The 23,142-nt window shown below is 40.3% G+C and overlaps 1 protein-coding gene across 1 annotated transcript in view; it reads right to left on the bottom strand.

Annotated features, from left to right (window-relative positions):
• The window catches only part of mkln1 (muskelin 1, intracellular mediator containing kelch motifs), a 40,368-nt gene that overhangs the window by 2,246 nt on the left and 14,980 nt on the right, over window positions 1-23,142 (bottom strand). The window contains exons 3-17 of the mRNA XM_053649926.1: window positions 22,848-22,990; window positions 21,932-22,020; window positions 20,395-20,504; window positions 16,014-16,206; window positions 14,172-14,249; window positions 13,777-13,842; window positions 12,994-13,106; window positions 11,631-11,843; window positions 11,284-11,505; window positions 10,629-10,758; window positions 7,588-7,735; window positions 3,207-3,321; window positions 2,882-3,021; window positions 839-941; window positions 53-107 (exon numbers count right to left, since the gene is read on the bottom strand). Of these exons, the coding sequence (XP_053505901.1) occupies window positions 53-107; window positions 839-941; window positions 2,882-3,021; window positions 3,207-3,321; window positions 7,588-7,735; window positions 10,629-10,758; window positions 11,284-11,505; window positions 11,631-11,843; window positions 12,994-13,106; window positions 13,777-13,842; window positions 14,172-14,249; window positions 16,014-16,206; window positions 20,395-20,504; window positions 21,932-22,020; window positions 22,848-22,990 (1,918 nt within the window). The remainder of the gene's footprint in view (window positions 1-52; window positions 108-838; window positions 942-2,881; window positions 3,022-3,206; window positions 3,322-7,587; window positions 7,736-10,628; window positions 10,759-11,283; window positions 11,506-11,630; window positions 11,844-12,993; window positions 13,107-13,776; window positions 13,843-14,171; window positions 14,250-16,013; window positions 16,207-20,394; window positions 20,505-21,931; window positions 22,021-22,847; window positions 22,991-23,142) is intronic.

The following is a 23,142-nucleotide window of genomic DNA, read 5'->3' as shown; positions in this document are numbered from 1 at the left end:
TAAATCCACTTCAGTAAATTCTTCAGAAGTATCGTGACCAAGAGTGACTTACCTAGTGGGATGAAGTCTGAACTGGACTTGAAGAGTGCTGAGGGCAGGAGCTGAAACTGTAGAGCACCAGTCATTTAGCATTACTAATCAGTGTCCGGGATAAAGTGTTTACACACACCATCCACCTGTACACCTGCTCATTCATGCAATTATCCAATCAGCCAATCATGTAACAGCAGCACAACGCTAATTGAAAAAAGACCAGTCGAAGTTGGTCTTCAACCTCCAGTTTAGGTGAGTGTGTGTTCTGTACCATCATGGCTGACAGACGTGGACCCTGATGTTGTGGTCTTTTGCTCTTGTAGCCCATTTCTGAGATGCTTTTCTGCTCACCACAGTGGTAAAGAGCGGTTATTTGAGTTACTGTAGCCTTCATGTCCGAGAGAACATCGGAATGGTCATTCTTCTCTTTCTTTTGTTGGTCTTTTTCGTCAAAAGGTGTTTCCACCTGCAGAACTGCCACTCATGCGATGGCTTTTTTTTTTGGCACCATTCTTTCTAAACTCGAGTTGCACACGAAAAATCAGATGATCAGCAGTTTCTGAAATACTCATTGCAACACACATGGTACCATCAACTTTGCACAGAGATCACATTTCCCCCATTCTGTTATTTTGACATGAACATTAACTACAGCTCTTTGGCTTTAGCTGCATGATTTCGTGCACGGCACTGTAGCCGCATGATTGGCTAATTGGATAATTGCAGGGACAACTGCATGCATGAATGAGCAGGAGCAGAGGTGTTTCCTAATAAAGTGGAACAATATTGAGGCATCTGTCCTTACTTCTTTAGTCTCATCAGGGTCAGAGTGGTCTACAGTCATAGAGAGATCATTCTGCAAGTACTGCAGGGCACTCAGTGGTTCAGTCTGAGCCTTCTCCTCAAACCTGCAAACACCACAAGCACTCAGGAATTAAAATTTCAGTAAGTTTTGTATGATATTTATATTTGCAGTAGTTAGCAGATGCCCATCCATGGCAACATACAGGAGTGCTCTGCTGTCTCAACTGAAATATATTCCTCATGCTAGGCCCTGGTCTAATAATACCATAAAGCTGAAACCCTGCGATAGAGACACATTAGTGTGTTTCATTTTTTGTGATTCATTTATGTTTGAAAAATAAAAGTTAAATCCATTATGTTATGGATCAAAATGACTTCCACAGTTTAAATACACACACAGACAAAACAGCAAACAGCAGCTTAAAACAGTAAACCTTTATTTTGACTTTTCCGAGACAAGCCATAAGAAGAAATACTTCCATATAAGTTCATGACCCTAAATGAGCAAACGTAAAAAAAATTCAAAGAGAAAGAGAAAGATTAACCAGTATTTCAGACATCTCAAACGTGGAAATGGGTCAAACTGACCCATAACATAAACCGGAGGGTTAAGTATTAAAAGGTAGGTCTTCAATCTTTGACATCCAGAGCCTTGAAGTATTAGTATATTATCGGCTATATAATCAGCTAAGTAATTGATGCTATACCAGATAAGTTGAAATTTTACAAGTTTAATAACAGTAAATTATTATTATTATTAAACACTACTACTACTGAACGTGACACGGTGAGAAATTAACAGAGCACTATTATACTTGGAGAGCAATAACCAAAGTAAACCAGCAGAGGGAGCTAACTGAGCAGAAATGACTCTGACTCATGGAAAATTACAGCTCTACTTCAATCTGATTCAGTGCCAGAAGTGAAACGCACTGACTACAGCCCTAATTACCAAACGACACAGGAACAAGGCTGCTGACGCAAACACCATATCCAAAATAGATAATATATACAGCGAGTATAATACCATAAACAACCATCTACTAACTCTGTGTTCACGTGAAGTGACTGAAGAATGTGTTTTTGCTCAAGTCGAATCATAACATGCCCATGTGACAGGTACAATGCTTTTGTCCTTTGTTCATCTGGCTTGCTTGTCCACAAGATACAGCTGCTGAATCGTAAGCTAGATCTCCTGTAAGCTTTTATACCATAGCACTGTTGAATTCTGAAATTTTACTGGTCAGAAGGTGATTCATCTTCTATAGCAGCAGCAGTACAGGATGCAAAGCAATTCAGACATTTTCATTAATGCTCTAATATGTCCGCGTTCTACAGGAACAGCGTACTGACAGGCGGTTCGACGGCAGACACTCAGCATAATCTGAGGCTAATAATAAACTGATTTCTTTTTTAATGCATAATTTAGCAAAGAAAAATGTATAATTATATAATTGTTGAAATGGTGGATTTTTATTTAATACTTATGAAGGAGTCAGCCGTAAAGCTGTAACTTGTCAGAGGTAAACTAAATTTGGCACCAAGGGAAAATCTTTGGGATGGAGGTTGTTATGGTTTCGTTATAACAAGCTGCGTTTTCCTGTCTTATTCTCTTCCAGGGAAACTGAGGGGATGGCTTTGTAGCTGCTTTAACATTAGTGAACTTGTTTCCACGATTCTAAAATGAACTATAAACAGATTTAAAAAGTATGACGTGTCATTCTTTAAGAAATAAAAATCAGAAAATGTTTGCAAACTGCTGTGCTGTAAAAGGAGGGAACAGCTCGAGAACAGACTGTTTTAGGAAAACTAGCTTTGGGGTGTGTCATGTCGAGCCACATCACGCCCCCACCCCCCCCGTCGTTGATTATTTTCCTATAACAGCATGCACAGTCATGCTTAATTCCGTATTTGACTGAGCCGGTTAAACATTAATGGTTAAAACAAAACACTGCATGTAATCATTAATGAACATTATGCAAAATGTGGTTACATTAATGTGGAACTTCTCCAAGCAGGAAAGAGACTACTCGAACCAAGGTACCTGTATTTGCGGATGAGATATTTGCAGTGTCTCAGTAAGTACTCTTTAGACGGACGGCAGAGTTTCAGAGACCAAAAGTCGTCTAGTCGCATCTTAGGAGAGCTTGACTTGCCTGGGTTTCCCCCAAACAGGTAATGCACCTGCCACAAACAGGCAACTCAGTCAGCAAATAAATACAAAGCCAAGCAATAGTGTGTTAAGTGTTAGTTGTAGATAGTAGTGGTATATATGAAAGCTTTTTTCCGCTTCTTTTCTTAAAAAAAATTCCATTGTTGAACTGATTGTTATTATTATGGACATCTCCTCTACATTTTAAAAACGTTACCTTGTGCAGCTCATCGTACACGAGCTGGTGAGCAAACCGAGGGCACGGCTCTTCCTCCTGCAGTGTCTTGCTGGGGGTCTCCTTCACAGCCTGGTCATTCTTATACACACATGACCTGCAACATAGAACATTGCCCATCAGTTTACCCACATCATTGCATTACTACATATCTTCTCTACCCCCAAGTATGGTTTTTACTGATGTCATTTAACTCACTCAGTCATGTCTAGTAAGGATGTGGGAGATGTACACTACCGGTCAAAAGGTTGGAGACACTCAACTGAAATGTCTCTCATGATCTTAACCTTTTGATCTGAAGGTGTATGATTAAACGTTTGAAATCGGTGTTATATATAAAAATTATATAATTGCGCCAACATATTCATTTCTTTCATTAGAAAACTAACATTTTATTTACAAAATTTTTTATTTATTTATTTTTTTAAACGGACGACTCGGAGTGAAATATTCTGAAAAGCAGCTGATAAAGAGTCCAGCGTAGGTGTGAACTCCTTTAATACTGTTTAAAAAGCATCTCAGGGAAATTCCTCAAGAAATCTATCGAGAAAACGCCAAGAATACATTTCTGGAAATTCTAGGTAAAAAGGGTGTTTACTTTGAAAACACTAAAATATTAAATTATTTTGATTTAATTTGGATTTATCACAGCATAATTCCCATCGTTCCATTTGTGTTACTCCAGAGTTTTGATGACTTTATTATTATTCTAAAATGTCGGGGGGGATAAAATTACTAATGAGTGTGTCTTCACACTGTGGTTATGAGCGACGGCAAACAAGTTACTAAACACTATCTGTACTGTCTGTTTAAATCACATATACTTTGTGACTGACTGAGTAAAAATTCAGGTTTTGATGTGGTCTTCAAGGACTGCAGTCTCTCACACCCCTGCTCTATAGATACCAAAACTCAGTATAAAGAGGAACAAGTCAAAACTAAATTGTCAGCTACTTGTCGGCTGCTTTACCGCAGCCAGTGATAATTTTCCTATTCTCTCAGCATCTTTGCACCAGAGCAACCATAACTGGACTATGCCAAGATGCTCACAATCGTCTATTGCTTTATAAATGTCATTCTCTTGTTAATCAGTCTGTACTCAGCACGGTGCCATTAGTGTCGTAGTAGGCGGTTAATTAATGTTACACAATGCTATGCTAATCAGTGTAACATCACATTTGTGTCTTGAAAGGTTGATTATTAATTTATCGGTGGAGATAGTGATATGGGTAGAGACCCTGCCATATAATTTCTTGACATTGCTGGTGATTACAGGCAATGTGCATATGAGCGGGTAAGTGAGGGCATTTGTTAAACATCTACATTTCCAGCAGGACGACTAGTATCCTCACTCCTGCATTATGATTTCTTTACATTATGTATTACAGGTCACAGGTTAACATTTTGTGGCTCTTTTCTCGGAAATGGCTTTGTAAATATTCCTGACATATCTTTTCAGACCTGTCATTTTACAGAAGCACTTTCTGCTATTTATAAAAACCTGATGGTTCCGCTTTAAGGACAAAGGATAGCTTCATCATGCCACAGACTGTTGCCACATAAGCCGACAGAAGCCAGACTAATGTAAGTAAAAGAAACACTACCAGATTGTTGTTTCATAATCAGACAGCAAGAAACTCGGCTAACAGAGAAGAAAAAGGGGGGTGGGGGGATCCCCCTTAGGAGATTGGGTGATGGGTTTGCACACAGGCAGACAAGAACACTGTGTACTCGTTAATAGGAACTATGATCATGAACTTCCTCAAGTTCATTCTCTTTAGAAAGTGCTCACTCGGAGCGGAGCGTGTGTGTTACTGGGAAAGTAAACCCTTTGTAATTGTACCTAACTTTTTGGTTCAGCAGTTTCATTTCAACATTTGTTTTTACAAGACTCTATTTCATTGTAATATTTACTTTGGTAAAGCTTCAAAGAGAATTAATTGTGTGTGCAGGGCAGAGGTGGACAAATCAGTAGCTTGGGTGGCCGGGACAAACAGATTTCGTTCATGGAAGTCAGAATATATAGATGTGGACAACAACTATTAAAAACAAACAAAAAAAACTTATTGAATTTTGCAACCAAAAAAAAAAAACCCACAACAACAAAGTTCTCATATGCTAGGTTGATATTTACACTTCGATGCTATAACTATGGTATGCACAACTATTTTCCAAATCTCACCACTTGCTCACATATGGACGAAGAAGAAATCTGGTTAATGGTAAATTTTTACCAGGTAGATTAATTAGAAAGTACAGCTGAATATATCTCATAACTCTCCTCAACAAATATAATCACATGTCCACGTACAGTATTATATGTTAGCTACCAGTTTTTTTTTGTCTAGTCAGTTAGGTTTCTGGGTAACGACAACATGGGAGTGGGGAGCACACTGGAACTATTACTTGTCTGGTGGGCTAGCTAATGATCATTTGTCCACACCTGGACAAATAGGGAGAGAGTTACTTTGTGTGCACAAATGTACAGTGCATCTGGAAAGTATTCACAGCGCTTCACTTTTTCCACATTTTGTTCTGTTACAGCCTTATTCCAAAATGGATTCAATTCATTATTTTCCTCAAAATTCTACAAACAATACCCCATAATGACAACTTGAAAGAAGTTTGTTTGAAATCTTTGCAAATTTATTAAAAATAAAAAACAAAAAGCACATGTACATAAGTAGTCACAGACTTTGCTCAATACTGTGTTGAAGCACCTTTGGCACCAATTAGAGCCTCAAGTCTTTTTGAGTATGATGCTACAAGCTTGGCACACCTATTTTTGGGCAGTTTCTCCCATTCTTCTTTGCAGGACCTCTCAAGCTCCATCAGGTTGGATGGGGAGCGTCGGTGCACAGCCATTTTCAGATCTCTCCAGAGATGTTCAATCAGGTTCAAGTCTGGGCTCTGGCTGGGCCACTCAAGGACATTCACAGAGTTGTCCTGTAGCCACTCCTTCGTTATCTTGGCTGTGTGCTTAGGGTCGTTGTCCTGTTGGAAGATGAACCTTCGCCCAAGTCTGAGGTCCAGAGCACTCTGGAGCAGGTTTTCATCAAGGATGTCTCTGTACATTGCTGCATTCATCTTTCCCTCGATCCTGACTAGTCTCCCAGTTCCTGACGCTGAAAAACATCCCCACAGCACGATGCTGCCACCACCATGCTTCACTGTAGGGATGGTATTGGCCAGGTGATGACTGGTGCCTGGTTACCTCCAGACATGACGCTTGCTATTCAGGCCATAGAGTTCAATCTTTGTTTCTCATGGTCTGAGAGTCCTTCAGGTGCCTTTTGGCAAACTCCAGGTGGGCTATCATGTGCCTTTTACTGAGCAGTGGCTTCCGTCTGGTCACTCTACCTTTCAGGCCTGGTGGAGTGCTGCAGAGATGGTTGTTCTTCTGGAAGGTTCTCCTCTCTTCACAGAGACACGCTGGAGCTCTGTCAGAGTGACCATCGGGTTTTTGGTCACCTCCCTAACTAAGGCCCTTCTCCCTGATCGCTCAGTTTGGCCAGGCTGCCAGCTCTAGGAAGAGTCCTGGTGGTTCCAAACTTCTTCCATTTACGGATGATGGAAGCGACTGTGCTCACTGGGAGCTTCAATGCTGCAGAAATGTTTCTGTACCCTTCCCCAGATCTGTGCCTTGATACAATCCTGTCTCAGAGGTCTACAGACAGTTCCTTGGACTTCATGGCTTGGTTTGTGTTCTGACATGCATTGTTAACTGTGGGACCTTATATAGACAGGTGTGTGCCTTTCCAAATCATGTCTAATCAACTGAATTTACCACAGGTGGATTCCAATCAAGTTGTAGAAACGTCTCAAGGATGATCAGTGGGAACAGGATGTACCTGAGCTCAATTTTGAGTGTCATGGCAAAGGCTGTGAATACTTATGTACATGTGCTTTTTTGTTTTTTTATTTTTAATAAATTTGCAAAGATTTCAAACAAACTTCTTTCACGTTGTCATTATGGGGTATTGTTTGTAGAATTTTGAGGAAAATAATGAATTTAATCCATATTGGAATAAGGCTGTAACATAACAAAATGTGGAAAAAGTGAAGCGCTGTGAATACTTTCCGGATGCACTGTATGTATCAGCATGGATGGTCTCGTTATAAAACAATTTTGACAACGTGAAACAATTCTGAGTTACCACTGAGCAACAGAGAGAAAATGCAAATTTTACATATGGTGGAGAATAAAAGAGTTAAAATGAGAAGCGAGAGACAGACAGAGAGAGACAGACAGACGGAAAGAGAGACAGATAGAGAGAGAGCGAGAGACAGACAGAGAGCGAGACAGACAGAGAGAGAGAGAGAGAGTTAGAGAGACAGACAGAGAGAGAGAGAGACAAACTACCAGTTGTTGCGGGCGATGTCATAGATCCAGAAGGAGTTGCGGACATTCTCCTCTCGTTTATCTTTGTCTTTGCTAAGGCCTGACAGAACATGAATCTCGTTCAGTTCTGGGTCGATGGTGGCACGCTGGGTGAAGCCAGTCATTGGTACTGAAACACACAAAAGTTGTAGTCTATTCAGCAATGCATCCAACTGTTACAATCCCTAGTGGATTCAAAGGCATGTAAAGGAAAACAGAGTGCACTGCTGCTTGACGGACAATCCCAGTCCCCCCACCCCACCCCCCGCAGAGTGCCGCTAGGGTGCCAGCTCTTTATTTCGATTCCCATTTCCTTACTATACTTGGCAGTAGCACAAAGTGTTTACACTGCAATGGAGGGGAAAGGAGATAAAGCTATCAGCACTGGGAACCACTAAACAGCAGGGGCCGCAAAGAATATTATCTTACCACCAAGAGTTCATAGAAAATGGCACTTTATAAACCAAATCCCAGTGCATGAATTTAACAGCTGTTATAGTGCAAGTGATAACAGGAACTGTCTTGTCTTGCAGATGTTGTGCAACTTTAAATGCAATTATAAACTGATAAAAAGTACAAGATGTCATGCTTTAAGAAATAATTTGCTGTGGTATAAGAGAAATAAAACACTGTTATTAGAATAATAATAAATCAACTTCAGGGAGATAACAGTGGGCCGCATCACAGCACCATCACACCATTATTTCTCCTTAACAGCATGCCCAGTCAGGTTTTATTCCTTATATGTGGCATCAAAAACACAAGAAAAGGAAGTCGAGGTCATTGTGAACATGCAGCTGTGAATATATAAACTCCACATATAATTATAACCAAATGAGTTTTCAGAGAAATGTCACAGGGAAAAGCAAAGGTCTAAGACTGAAAGCCCGATGAATTCTACAAAGTTTTTATCTACAAAGCCAGCTTATCTGATCTACTTAAGCTTGAATGTGGGATTTACTAAACTGAGGTTACAACCGACAAGAGACCTGTCATACATCACATGCTTGAGTACATGCGTCATTGCAGTGCTTTCACAGGAAATGGCACACGCAGCCCGAAACAGCACACGAAACCATGCAGTGAGACAAGAAGCATCTCTCGGCACACTGGATCGGATCACGGACCGGCCGAGATGCCGGTTCTGAACAACAAGAGGCCTGGCGCTGAAATGGAAATACTTTTCATGACTCTGAGAGGAAGCAAGATAAACATTTGAGATTGATTATGTGCACAATGTTTGTACTTGCTGCTTCCTTGCTGGCAAAAAACATTCCGTTCTTTTTGCCTGTGTTCTTGCTCCCTGCCACCCCTCTCTTTCTGTTTCACTCTCTTACACACACACACACACACACACACACACACACACACACAGTATCAGAGAAAGAACGCAGAGAGCTTTTTTATACATATTGCGTCAAGTCGCCTGTTGAAGTTTAAATCTGTTTACAAGGACAGGAAATGTGTCACTGCCTGCGTCTAGGTTTCTTTCTTTGTCTCTTCACTGTTACGGAGGTGACACCACGTCTACATGTTTCATATTGGTGACATAAGAGAATTAATGATGCTGCAAAGTTTTTAAAACAAATAAACTAAATTAAAAACAGCGCTAATGAGCTGGCCACCACACCAGTTCCCTTTTTAGCCTTCCAGTTAATAAACCTCGCCTTGTTTGGAAACGCCTGGCCTCGTAATTTTGTTTGTGACAGCACATGCATATAAAATGTGTGTGGTGTCATGAATTGAGCAATGAAATTACCATCAGGTTTGTAAATTGCCACAAACAGCATGGGCGAACAGGGATTTCTAAGAACTCGGTTACTTCACTAGAATGACTGTCGGCTTCTCAGAATTTGACGGAGACCTTGTTCCGCCGCTGCATTGAGAGAAATGATAGGACAGCCGAGAACTAGGGGGAGGATGGTGTTCCCAAACTTGGACACTGGCTTTACTTCATAAAAACCAATGGCACCTGAATGGCAGACATTCCACATAATCTAGACAGATAAACAGATTAAAAACCGTTAAGTTTTCTATAAGGATAGATTTATTAAATGTTTATAGAAGGAGTCTGTAGCGGCAGTGCTTTGCCTTTGTCACAGAGGACATTTTGCACTTACATGTTTCTCAATAATATGACAAGCTGCTTTTTGTGTGTGTGTGTGTGTGTGTGTGTGTGTCTCTTAGATAGATTGGCAAATTGTTGAGTTATAAGAGGAATAAACCACTTCAGGAGATCCTTTAATAGGAAATGAATTAACTTCAGGGTTATACTGAATCATCACACCGCTCAGTCGTTGATTATTTTGCTATAACAGCATGCCCCATCATGATTTATTCATTTCTAAATGAATATTTTTCTTAGCAGTAGAAACTGTCGAGAGTAAAATTTGATCTACCATTTGGAAGATGATTCATTCTTTTAAATAAAAAAAGGTGTTGTTTTGGAGCGTTTCGAAAATATCAAACATTTCTAACAGTGCTTGTAAGCTATTTGTTTTACTGAAGAAAATGGAGACTGGTATGAATTTTAGCAACTTGTTCAACATTACTGCTACGGTCTTATCACTGTGAAGTGTGCTGTCGACTCTTTCCTCATACCTCACACTCTGGCAGTTAAGTGACGGCTGATCAAAGGAGGGATGGTGTACATACTGTTCGGTACGTAATGAGCTTAACTTCTTCCCGGGTCTCAGAGTTACAGTACACAGCGTGACATCATGCACGCCTGATTCCTGTCCATTTCTGAGAATGAGGTCATTCTCGTTCCCGAGAGTCCTTCGTTCCCTTTTATGGCGGGCTTTCCGATAACGTTGCCTACAGGAGTCACCCTTTAAGTTTCATCTCTTGAGATTTTACGATACAGAAATGAAGTCACACCTGCACTTCGATCTGAGTGCATAAACAAGCACCAGGAGCTTTTATTTTGCAAAATGTCACACAGCACAAAGCCCTCAAAACCAAGTAACTTTCAACACTACAAGCTACATATTAACATGGCAGTAGTGGTAGTATATTCTTACCCATGCCCGAGTCTTTCTTGGTGCCGTCTGAGATGATCTCTACGTGGTCAGCGTCAACATCATAACTAAAGAAATCGTTCAGGTACGTCTTGGACCTCTGGCCTCCAAACACATACAGGCAGCGATTCCTCTGAGAGAAAGAAAAAAAGAAGCAGTGTCATTGTCAAGAGTATTATATATCAACCTGTCCAAAAAACAAACAAACATTTAAACAAAGCAGTAATCGAGCAGCAACTCTGAAATTACATTATATATAATAGGGAACAAAAGAAAATACCACACAATAATACCACTAACAGTGTCAAGCTGCAGACCCCAAAACCAGTGTGGCACAACTATAATTATGGCTGCACAATAACTGCTGAAATGATGAAAAATATTTTGTTCAAAATTGAAAACACCATGTTCCTGTTATCACTTAAGTTATAGCAGCTATAAATAGTTTCTCTCTCGAAGCTAATAAGACAAAAAAAAAGTAAAGTACTCTGAAGACTTGGTCAGGAAGGAAAAAAAACCTCACTGTTACAAATCGTATAAAAAATGATTCCATCTGCGGTCTTAACGATTATAATGCTAATATGTTGGGAGGTATCATTCTGACAGTTGTTTAATATGTTTACAATAGCTTGGTCTCTGTGACAGAGGGGTCACTGACCGTGTGAAAGAGCATGCAGTGGCCGATGCGAGACTGCACATCCTCGGGGCCGGCGTTGCACGAGTCGTCCCTCAGAAGACTCCAGGTACCTGCTAGGCACTGATAAGCATACAGGCCGCTGAACTGCGGCTCTGATGTGCGTCCATCATCGACGCTGCCGTTACACGTCAGGATCCGACCGCCGAACGTGTAGATCATGTGCTTCTCAGAGTCCATGCACATCTGCATGACAGAAAGTGTACAGAACGTACATTTATTTCTAGGTTTGTGCTATACACAGCACTTAATACACGGTGGTGTTGTCTGGTATAATGCACTATGGTGCATGTGGACCTTCAGGTGATTACCTGGTGGTCGAACACAAGTTTAGGGCCTCCATCTGCAGAAGTGTCCTCGCTGAGTAGCGTCCATGTGTTCGCATCGATGTCGTACCGGTAGAAGTCACTCTTCAGAGACTTGCTGTTTCGGACAGAAGAGTCCAGATAGCGGCCCAGCGTGTAGATCTGCCTCCTCTGAGAATCAATGCACATCTTATGGCAGGAGCGTGCACTGGGACCATTCTGACACACACAAAAACACACCCCAACGTCACTGCTTACACTCTTACATTTCACCATCTGCATCAAAAACACAATTATATCTGCATTACAGAATTCTGTTTACCGTGTACAGATTTGCAAGACAATCATGTTTTTGTTTTGATGCAGATTTGGTTAGAATTGCTAGAACAGCCTTGCTTCAAAATGTGCAAATAGGTTGAAATTTGCCTAATGTGAATCTACTCACTGATCAGTGTGTGACTGTTTTATCTTAGCCGGGAACAAACAAGTATCAAAGCAGCACTTCAAGGACATTTAGTGTCTGAAATGTGCCTGTGTTCACAATAAATCTACTGAAGTTGATATTACAGTCACAAATTCAAGTCTCTGTGTTAACAATGCTAACTGCCTTACACGTGGAGAAATGATAACAGCAGCTCTGGGCCATTCCAGCCACAACAGCACTAGTGAGTTCGGGCACTGAGATGTTGAGTGAGGAGACCAGGGGTGCAGACAGTTCATCCCAAAGGTGTTCAGTGCGGTTGAGATCAAGGCTCTGTGCAGGACACTCGAGTTCTTCTACTCCAAACTTGACAAACCATGTCTTCACGGAGCTCACTTTGTGCACAAGGACATTGTCGTGCTGGAACAGGCTTGCGCCTCTTAGTTCCAATGATGGGATATTGTAATGCTACAGTGTACAAAGACATCCTGTACAACTGTGTGCTTCCAACTTTGTGGAAACAGTTTGTGATGGTCAGGTGTCCACAAACATTTGACCATAAACTGCTTACACGTGGGTGAATGGGATATTCGAAAGTGCACATTATATTATATATGACAATTGATAGAATTAACCGAAGTCTATGTATATTGGTGTACTAATGTCAAAGTCACTAAGAACCTTCCAGATGTCACATAACACACCCTTATAGCGTAAACTCTGGTCTCTGATACTAGCTAATGACGCTGCGGCTACTACATTTTACTTCTGGTGTCTGGTGGAATGGGTTTAAGCACCACTATGGCGGAGATCCAGTTCCACTTTCGCCTGCTGCATGACGATCTCTGGGGGGTTTGGGGGGATCAAATTCTGATTCTCGCTAGATCAGCAGAGAAATTGTTCGGCAGTTGTTGCTGAGTCACTATCATAACTTCCTGCTCGTCTCACCTCTTTCTCCGTGTCTCGGGAGATACAGGCCCACTGATTCTCCTGCACACTGTAGGCCCAGAAATCTGCCAAGTCCTGCGTGCCATCCCAACCTCCAAACAGATACACAGTCTCTGTGAGAGTGAGAGAGAGAGAGTGAGTGAGAGAGAGAGAGAGAGAGATTGGGTTTGGCAGAACAGTTATAGCCTCCGGTCACACTGCGTTAGAAGTTGTTTGCAACCAGATGTCTCGATGTCTGACCTCCCAAGGAAACAGTGCTGCTTTATTCTTGTGTTATAAAAAGCATCAGAAAACAACAGGACTATTACTGTACTGCTGCAATAGTGACGTTTGTTACATAACATCCTTACATATATGATAATACAGTCCAAAAAAAAAAAACACTTCCGTACAGAATCCTAACTATAACAAAGCCATTTAAGTTTAAATAACTCGTTTAAAGTGGCAGTGCAGTGCGGCAGTGGAGTGCAGGACGGGTCTCCATGGCAGCATTGCTATGGCAATAGGAACGAAGGTGCTGACGCAAACTGAGCTCAGATGTAGCCGTGTAACTCAAAGCCATTCTGGCCAGAGGGACTACATCAGGTCACTGGAATTGATTTCTTGCTCTCAGAGGATAAATCAGCGGCTAAGCTCAATCTCTGCACTCTGTCTGGCTTAGAAATAATAATCAGTTTAAAAAAAACACACACACACACACACACACACGTATACACACAGTGCTCAGATCTAGAGCTATTTAGTGCAAAATCCTATGATTTATGTTCAGACGAGACATCTTACCCGTCTGCACATCTATCACCATCTGATGACCACCTCTCATCCCGGGCCTACTGTCATCCCCATCACCTAGCCGAGAGAGAGAGAGAGAGTGAGACAGAGAGAGAGCAAGAGAGAGAGAGAGAGAGAGACAGAGAGAGAGAGATGAACGTGACAGAAAGGTAAAATGTAAATTTGAAAAAATCAAACATTTATGTAGGTGGGAGAGAGCAAGTGGGAGAGGATTTGGGGGAAATAAAAAGCAGCAGCAGAGAGGCGGCAGAGAGAGAGGACAGAACAGGAGAATATGAAAACAGCCTTTAATCTTTCAGCCATGTGAGACATTTAATACGCTGCCATGTATTATCAGAGACACTGACTGTTAGTATTAAGGCTGCTCAGTGGAGCAGAGGTACTACCTTTGGTGCATTTGGGGATGATCTGACTCCAGCGTGGCTTGTACTCCTGTTGGCTGATGTACTGATTAAACAAGCCATCTAAAAAAAAAAAAAACCACGAGCACAGGAAACAAGAGACATGGGAGTCAAACCAGGGAGAGAGATGCACGAGCCAGTTAGGACTTTAATCTAAACCTGTAGACAGCTATTAGAGTTAAACTTGGACCAAAGAAAGAAAAGTCCATCAATGTTTCATTTGGCCACATGCCAATTAATTATGATAAAATATGTTTAATGCAGAGTGTGCAGCCAAACAGCATACATAAACCAAACAGATATGGGTAGTGAAGAATCAGTGAAAATATCATCTTAAAACATTAACATAATCAAAGTATATGATCTATTTAATATGTCTTTTAATGTGCAAGGAATTATAACATCTTTACATCCATTTGAAAGAACATCATTGCATTGGTAATAAGCATTATTACTAACCTTTGCTAGCTTATATAATACCAGTCAAGCTAGCTGATTTAAATGGAAAATATAATCCATTATTGTTCTGTTGACCTGCTTAGCCAGCGTGCAATGCCCTGCCATTTACTGTACATTATGTAGTGTTCTGTCCCATGCTGTAGTACAACCCCAATTCCAAAAAAAGTTGGGACACTGTGTAAAATGTAAATAAAAACAGAATGCAATGATTTGCAAATCTCATGAACCCATATGTTATTCACAATAGAACATAGAAAACATATCTAAACTGAGTAAATGTACCATTTTAAGGAGAAAATATGGTAATTTTGAATTTGATGGCCGCAACACGTCTCAAAAAAGATGGAATGGGGCAACAGAAGGCTGGAAAAGTATATACCAGCGCTCATTTCAAAAGCCTGCATTTCTGATGGCATGGAGTGTATTAGTGCCTATGGAATGGTCAGTTTGCACATCTGGAAAGGCACCATCAATGCTGAAAGGTATATACAAGTTTTAGAGCAATATATTCTTCCATACAGTCTTTACTTCTGAGAGACTCTGCGTCTCTTAGATACTCTTTTTATACCCAATCATGTTACTGACCTGTTGCCAATTAACCTAAGTAGTTGCAAAATATTCCTCCAGCTGTTTTTTTTTTTAGCAACACTTACTTTTCCAGCCTTTTCTTGCCCCCATTCCATCTTTTTTTAGACGTGTTATGGCCATCAAATTCAAAATGACCTTGTTTTTTCATTAAAATGGGACATTTCCTCAGTTTAAACATTTGATATGTTTTCTATGTTCTATTGTGAATAACATATAGGTTTATCAGATTTGCAAATCATTGCATTCTGTTCTTATTTACGTTACACAGTGTCCCAACGTTTTTGGAATTGGGGTTGTATTACTACCCTGTGCATTTAAATGCCTGATGCATTCATTGTAGATTGTGCACTTGTCGCACACTTGTTTACTTGCACATTATTTAGTCCCGTGACCCATGCTGCTGTATTTCATTACAACATATATAAGTTACATGGAGGAATGACAATAAAACTTCTCTTGACCAGATGAAAATGTGAATTTAATGAGTTAGCAAAAGTACTACACACATACGCACACACCCCACAACTGATGTAAAAAATGGAAAAAGGCAGATCCACATTTACAACCCACACATTCAGCACTACACTTACACAGAGCCATTTCATTATTTATTCCAATAACACTAGGAACTTAAAAAAAAATGAAGCTCCAAGCCAAGCTGCATTATAAAATACCTCGCATCAGGGATATTAAATACAAGCTCCATTTATGCAGCACAATTTGCTCATACAGCACCCAAACTTTCACTTAATTAAACAGATGCAGTGTTAAGTGTGCTACCTCTCACAGCTTTATCTATGAGCTCCTCACAGGCGTCAAAGTCTCCACGGAGGACCAGGCGCTCATGGAGGTGTGTGAGCATGGGGTGCTCCAGCGCTATGCGCGTCTTCTTCTGCAGCGACTCGAAGGCCTCGGTGTAGTTGTGCTGCCGGAAGTGCTTCAGACACAGACGTATGGCCTCCTGTTCACGGTACTGCACGGGGGACAGAAAGAGGTAAACATTAGAACACGTCATGTCCTGACAGGGCTGTGGGACTGATTTCTGAAGAGATCACACTAGTCTTGGCTTTGACTACACTGTCAATGAGGATTCACTCTGGGGAAAAAAAAGCATGATGAAAACAAAAGCAAAAAACCTAAGGAGTTTACTAAAGCTGTATGTAAAAACTGCATCTTGTCTGAGAAGCACAGATAAGTTAGCATGATAATAAATCTAGTGCATTGAACTAGAAACACAGCTAACTTTCATTTTAAGTGAGTACTGTATCATCACTGACAAAAAAAATACAATTACAGATTATACTACAGTAACAAACACTTAATATAGGACGATATACGACTTCACTTTTTTTTTTTAAAATAAACAACATATCTGTTCTGCATGAAATCATTATCCTAAGGCTGTTCTCTCACTTTTAATCTAGAAAAAGTGCTAACCAGGGCACCTTTTGTGCTGATTTTTTTCCTTTCCAGATATTGGCCACCTGCCAATTCCCACTCACCAGCCAAATCTCCCCAATCATATGATAGCTACAGTACCAACCAGGGAGGGTGAAGACCATCACATGCTTCTGCCCAGACACATAAATACAACCAATTGCATATTTTCAACTGCTGCGTCACAAGGAAGCAGAACACGCTCAGAGTAAAGAGCCATCTACCTTCTGCATACATAACTCACAAGTTATAAACACACAAGTGTTTAGTGTTGCTGTGACTGACAAGAGAAAGAGAGTATGCCATCCCTGCCACCCAGAGAGCATGGCCAGTTTTGGCTCCAGGCTAAAGATGGCTGGGGCATCTTCTGTACTCGAAGTTGCGATCTCCAGACGATAGGGCAAATGCTTTTCTGTTGCACCACTCGAGAGCCACTGTGTGTTGTTATTTATATTATTATCCATTTTCAACATTTAGTCTAAGGCAAGCAGGAGGCAGGCGGTCAGAGCTTTGTCTCTGTGCTACTAGACAGACTGTCAGAATGCAGGCTATGCAGCTGATACACAGCTGTGACAAATAAACACCGGTAGCACTGCTTATTAAAAAGGGACAGTCCGGCCTTTTTCCAGATCATCACCTGGAAAACATATGCCAGCAATGGAGAGAGAAAAAGCATCCTAGAACACTCTGATCTTGGAAACTGCCTTGTTCTAAATAAATAAGATTAGATAATAACGTTAATTAGATAATTATTATCTAAATAATACATCTTCTTAACCAGACTGTGATACTCCTTCAGCTATTTTTTTGGTTGTCTTAGAGTCATACATCATATGCAAGACTGGGCAAATTAATGAAAGGATTATGCGTTCAAACGTAAGTAATACCAGCACAGGTATTTTCAGTACCTGTAATTCAGCACAGGCAGGACCTGTAATTCAGCCCAGGTATTTTCAGTGCCTGTAATTCAGCCCAGGTATTTTCAGTGTCTGTAATTCAGCCCAGGTATTTTCAGTGCCTGTAATTCAGCCCAGGTATTTTCAGTACCTGTGGTTCAGCCCAGGTATTTTCAGTGCCTGTAATTCAGCCCAGGTATTTTCAGTACCTGTGGTTCAGCCCAGGTATTTTCAGTGCCTGTAATTCAGTGCCTGTAATTCAGCACAGGTATTTTCAGTGCCTGTAATTCAACACAGGTATTTTCAGTGCCTGTAATTCAGCACAGGCAGGACCTGTAATTCAGCACAGGTATTTTCAGTGCCTGTAATTCAGTGCCTGTAATTCAGCACAGGTATTTTCAGTGCCTGTAATTCAGCCCAGGTATTTTCAGTACCTGTGGTTCAGCCCAGGTATTTTCAGTGCCTGTAATTCAGCCCAGGTATTTTCAGTACCTGTGGTTCAGCCCAGGTATTTTCAGTGCCTGTAATTCAGCCCAGGTATTTTCAGTGCCTGTAATTCAGCACAGGCAGGACCTGTAATTCAGCACAGGTATTTTCAGTGCCTGTAATTCAGCACAGGTATTTTCAGTGCCTGTAATTCAGTGCCTGTAATTCAGCACAGGTATTTTCAGTGCCTGTAATTCAGCACAGGTATTTTCAGTGCCTGTAATTCAGCACAGGCAGGACCTGCAATTCAGCACAGGTATTTTCAGTGCCTGTAATTCAGCACAGGTATTTTCAGTGCCTGCAATTCAGCACAGGTATTTTCAGTGCCTGCAATTCAGCACAGGTATTTTCAGTGCCTGCAATTCAGCACAGGTATTTTCAGTGCCTGCAATTCAGCACAGGTATTTTCAGTGCCTGCAATTCAGCACAGGTATTTTCAGTGCCTGCAATTCAGCACAGGTATTTTCAGTGCCTGCAATTCAGCACAGGTATTTTCAGTGCCTGCAATTCAGCACAGGTATTTTCAGTGCCTGCAATTCAGCACAGGTATTTTCAGTGCCTGTAATTCAGCACAGGTATTTTCAGTGCCTGTAATTCAGCACAGGTATTTTCAGTGCCTGTAATTCAGCACAGGTATTTTCAGTGCCTGCAATTCAGCACAGGTATTTTCAGTGCCTGTAATTCAGCACAGGTATTTTCAGTGCCTGTAATTCAGCACAGGTATTTTCAGTGCCTGTAATTCAGCACAGGTATCCTACAGTAACCAGATTGCAGAATAAGGTGATTGTGTTTATTTCAAGTGAAATTATCAATACTGCAGTATGATAGCAGTTCTTACTGAAAAGGAGGAAAAGCAAAGAAAAAGAATGGTATAATAGCCATACAACCCAATATCATGATCTTTGGTACATCGCAGTATGAGCTGTGATGCAACATTGTTGAATGTACAATTTGCTCACATTTGTTAAAAGGACTATTAACCATTTGTAGATGACTGAAGCAGTGTACAATACAATTTTGTGTGAAATATTTGCGTTGTGGTGAAGCATAAAGCGACAATAACCGATTATAATGCAAGATTTTCTCACATTGCTACACCTCTAGATGAAAGGTACACACAGATGAATCTTGTCGAGATTCAATCAACACAACAATGTAATTAACATTAAAAAGCATTAAAATGTCACAACGGCTCTCATTCATTAAACTTTTAAAGAAACAAGTACAGATTCAAGGGCAGAAAATGACATGCAATCTTTTCTGATTAATGACATGAAGTAACAACAGTGAAATGAGCAGCAACTGAGGAATCAGCTTCAGTCATGCGGAAAAAAAGCCACGTATCAGTTCCTTATGTACATTTCATATGCATTCAACACGCCTAATTTACCAGATACACAAATCATTTACATAAAAAGACCCAGTTTATGCAGATGATGTGATAGTGAGGCAATAAAAAGGAAATTATTCATCACTAGGCTACAAACATGGACAGAAAAAGGCAGAAAACTACGAGCAAAGAAGAATGTGGTTCAAACTGCTGGTGTTGAGGTTGCTGCATACACGGATATTTACTTTTGCACATTGTTATTGCTATTATTATATATATATATTATTAATGATGATAAAAGAAAGGGCAAAAGAAAAAGAGCAAAACAGAGGAAGAACAAAGAAAGAAGCAAAACAGCAAAATAAAGTGAAAGAAAGAGTGGAAGAAAGAAAATGAAAGAGAAAGAAGACAGCAGAGGAAAGCAAGAAAGAAAAAGAAAATAGCAAGAAAGAAAGTGAAAGAAAGCAAAAAGGAATAAAAGAGTGTTGAGAAAAAGATTGAAAGAAAAAGTGAAAGAGAAGACGAGAAAGAACGAGCAAAACAGAAAGCGCAGAAGACAGAAAGAGCACTAAACTGGAGCACTGACCACAGACAGTGCTATGATTTAGACTCGATGATTCTGCTGTATGTAATGGTTGCTATGCAGAGTTATAAGTATTTTAATCGTTAAATAAATTAATTTATTATTTTTTTAAATCATAAGTGTGTTCATACAGAAACGGCAAAAATGAAAGTGATCAATACAGATATCATCTATGAAACTAGCCTAAACTTATTTTACAACCAGACTTGTAATAACCGAAAATAGAGTTAGTGAGAATCTGACTTCCTGTCAAGGCATTGAGTTCACGCATCTGAATTAGCTCTACGATGGCAAGGACAAGCATCTGGCGCTCTGCCATGTCGAGAGCATAAAGCTGTGCCATTTCAGCTACCTGGAGACCATCCAGCTTACATGAACTTCACTGAGGTTATTACTAACACACTGGTGATGGTGAATGTAACAACTCACCTTACTGTACCAGTTAAGGCAGGGCTGGACTACATCCGGATCTTCTATCCCGTGCAGCTCAATGTACCAGATACTGAAGTTAAAACTGGGGCCCCAAGACATCAGAGGCACTGAACCCATGGCAACAAAGGAAATAAGAACAAATGCAAGTCATCAGTAGCTGCCACTCCAAGATACTCGCCATAGAGAAAGTACTTCTGAATGCATCATTTTAAACCACTGAATTCTCAAACCTAATCACCCAGGTGTTGATTACACTTCTATAACAGCAGCTCTGACAGTAATTACAGCTGCAAGGCAAATTACAGGTTTAAATTAATGCACTCATTCGAACACTATCGATTCTATATTGGCCGCTTATTCAAAGTATGGTGGATGCTATAATTGTTGATAAGGTAACGTTTTCTTTGAGCAGATGTTTAACAAACATTTTTAGAAGCAGTCAGCTGTAAAACTGCAACTTTAAATGTTGCCGGGAAGTCTTCAGCCCGGACGAGTTCACGCTTTCCAGTTTCTCTCAAACACGACAAACTGATTTTTATTTTGTGTTATTACCTTAAAGACAGGAAAAAGAGAGAGGCTGGTGAGGGGATGCCTGTTTACAGCTGCTATTATGTAAGTTGTTTCACGGACATTAAAGGTAACTATAAACCGATAAAAGAAACTACATGACGTTATTTAATAAATATTGTTATGTTTGGCAAATTGCTGTTATGTAAGGATGAAAACACTTTGGGAAATGCACTTCTAGGAAAATAATCAACTTCGGCGTCACATCTCATTTCTTAGAAAACAGCAGGCAAGCCGTTTTATTCCTAACATATAAAAGGTGCAATAAGAAACGTCGAATTATCAACACACATTTAGGCTCATAAAGAAAGTATGGATTACATGCAAAATGATCATGCTATACTACACGATTTTAAATAGACAAGAGGCTTGAATCTCTCAACATCACTTCAAAAATATTCAAGTCCAAAGAGGATTATATAGTTGGTTACCATGTCATCATATAACACTACTGGACAAAATAAAAAAAAATAAAATAAAATCCTGAAATCACAATCAGACTAAACATATATAAATGAACTGTTAATAAGCTATCACTAGCAGTTAAAGTTTTAAACTATTTTCTGAAATGGTAAGTAGCTGAAACACACCTCTGTGTCTCTGAAGACAGACATTTTTTTCCCACTCTGCCAAATTACTAAAGCGCTACACTCACTGCCTGTCTCGTGCAAGATGGAAATCAAATGTTTACAACTGCCACTTCGGCCAGTCCTTGGCAACATCTCTGTAGCAGTTTAGATGAAACACCATTAGCTGAGATGTCTTCAAATGCAATTTACAATGAAACACTAAAATGCTTTTATATAAAAAAAAAATTTAAAAAACCCAACACGTTCGGCTTTCCAGTAATACTTTAAAGACGTGCTACTCAGTTTGATTTTCCTCACCATCATCATTTATGCACTGAGTAACTCTGCGTCACCCTGCCGAGATTACTCTGATGTCACTCTCTTAGTGAATCACTCACCTATTTTAATGTATCTGCAAGGGAACATCTGCTCATCGATCCTGTGCTTCAGCGTGAATGTCTCCTTGTTGAAGTCATTCTTAAGGCCACTATGACAAAAGAATTGAGTCATTATGTTTCTACCACAGAGCTTCTGAATTCCTGATACTGATTTTTAAGAGAGGTCTTGATTCATTTAAACAGCATTAACGGTAGCTCTGACGGTAGTGTAACTCACGTCACAGGTTTATATTAATGCGTTCGTTATCGTTTCTATGGTAACCTGTATTTCGGACACTCCACATAACCAACAGCTTTGTTAACAAGCGTTGTAATTTAACGCAGTACAATCCTTGATATGGTGAAGCTCGCTGTAAGGGGAGGTTTATGTAACGTTTTTGGAAGGAGTCGCCAGTGTCAGCGCTTTGTAAAGGTCAGTAAAGCTTACAGGACAGGAGTTTCTGCTTAATGGTTTCTCAGCTGCATTTTATTTCTTACTAACTACAAGAGAAAAAAAAATAGTCTGGTGAGGTAACAACTGTATAGCTGCTACAACAAATGATAACGGGAACACAATCGCCTCACAGAACGGTCATCTGATCATTTTAGTCCCATCTGGAAACGTCCACAATTTTCTATGCAGTTGTTGCCTTGTGATGGAAAAAAAGATGCTTTATTGCTTCTGCTTGCCACATTCAGTCTCGTATGTAGCATATCAGTGACCCTCCTGCAGACCCCCCCAGCTAAACTAAACCAACCGAAAAAGGGCTAAAGAGGAATAAAACACGTCAGAGAGTGCTGCTATTGGGGGAAAAAATCTGCCTTTGGGTGCTGACAATAACGCCTCTTCACTCACACCACCCAGGTGTTGATATACTTCCAATAACATCAAAATGTTTTATTCCTTATTTAACGGTCACCAGTCCCCTAGACTCACCTGGACAAGAGTTCGGTCATGTTTTCCTCACTCATGCCTCCAAACACCTTGAACTTCTTCAGGTTGCAGACGTGCGTTTTCTCATATTTGCCATAGGTGATGCTTAATACAATAGCTGGTCTCTCCAGTTTTAAGATCAAGTACTGTAAAAGGGAGAAAAGGGTTCATTTTAACAAATAAATATGTGAGGAAACCAGTCGCAGACATGACATAACTCTACACAAGGGGTTAACTCAGGTCCTGTTCAGAGTCCAGCAGAGCTCTACGATTTCCCGAGACAAACACCACTGATTCA

This window comes from Ictalurus furcatus, chromosome 19, assembly GCF_023375685.1.
Source record: "Ictalurus furcatus strain D&B chromosome 19, Billie_1.0, whole genome shotgun sequence".
Lineage (NCBI taxonomy): Eukaryota > Metazoa > Chordata > Actinopteri > Siluriformes > Ictaluridae > Ictalurus > Ictalurus furcatus.
Note: the sequence above shows the minus strand (reverse complement) of the source record. Positions and strands in the feature narration are given on the sequence as shown.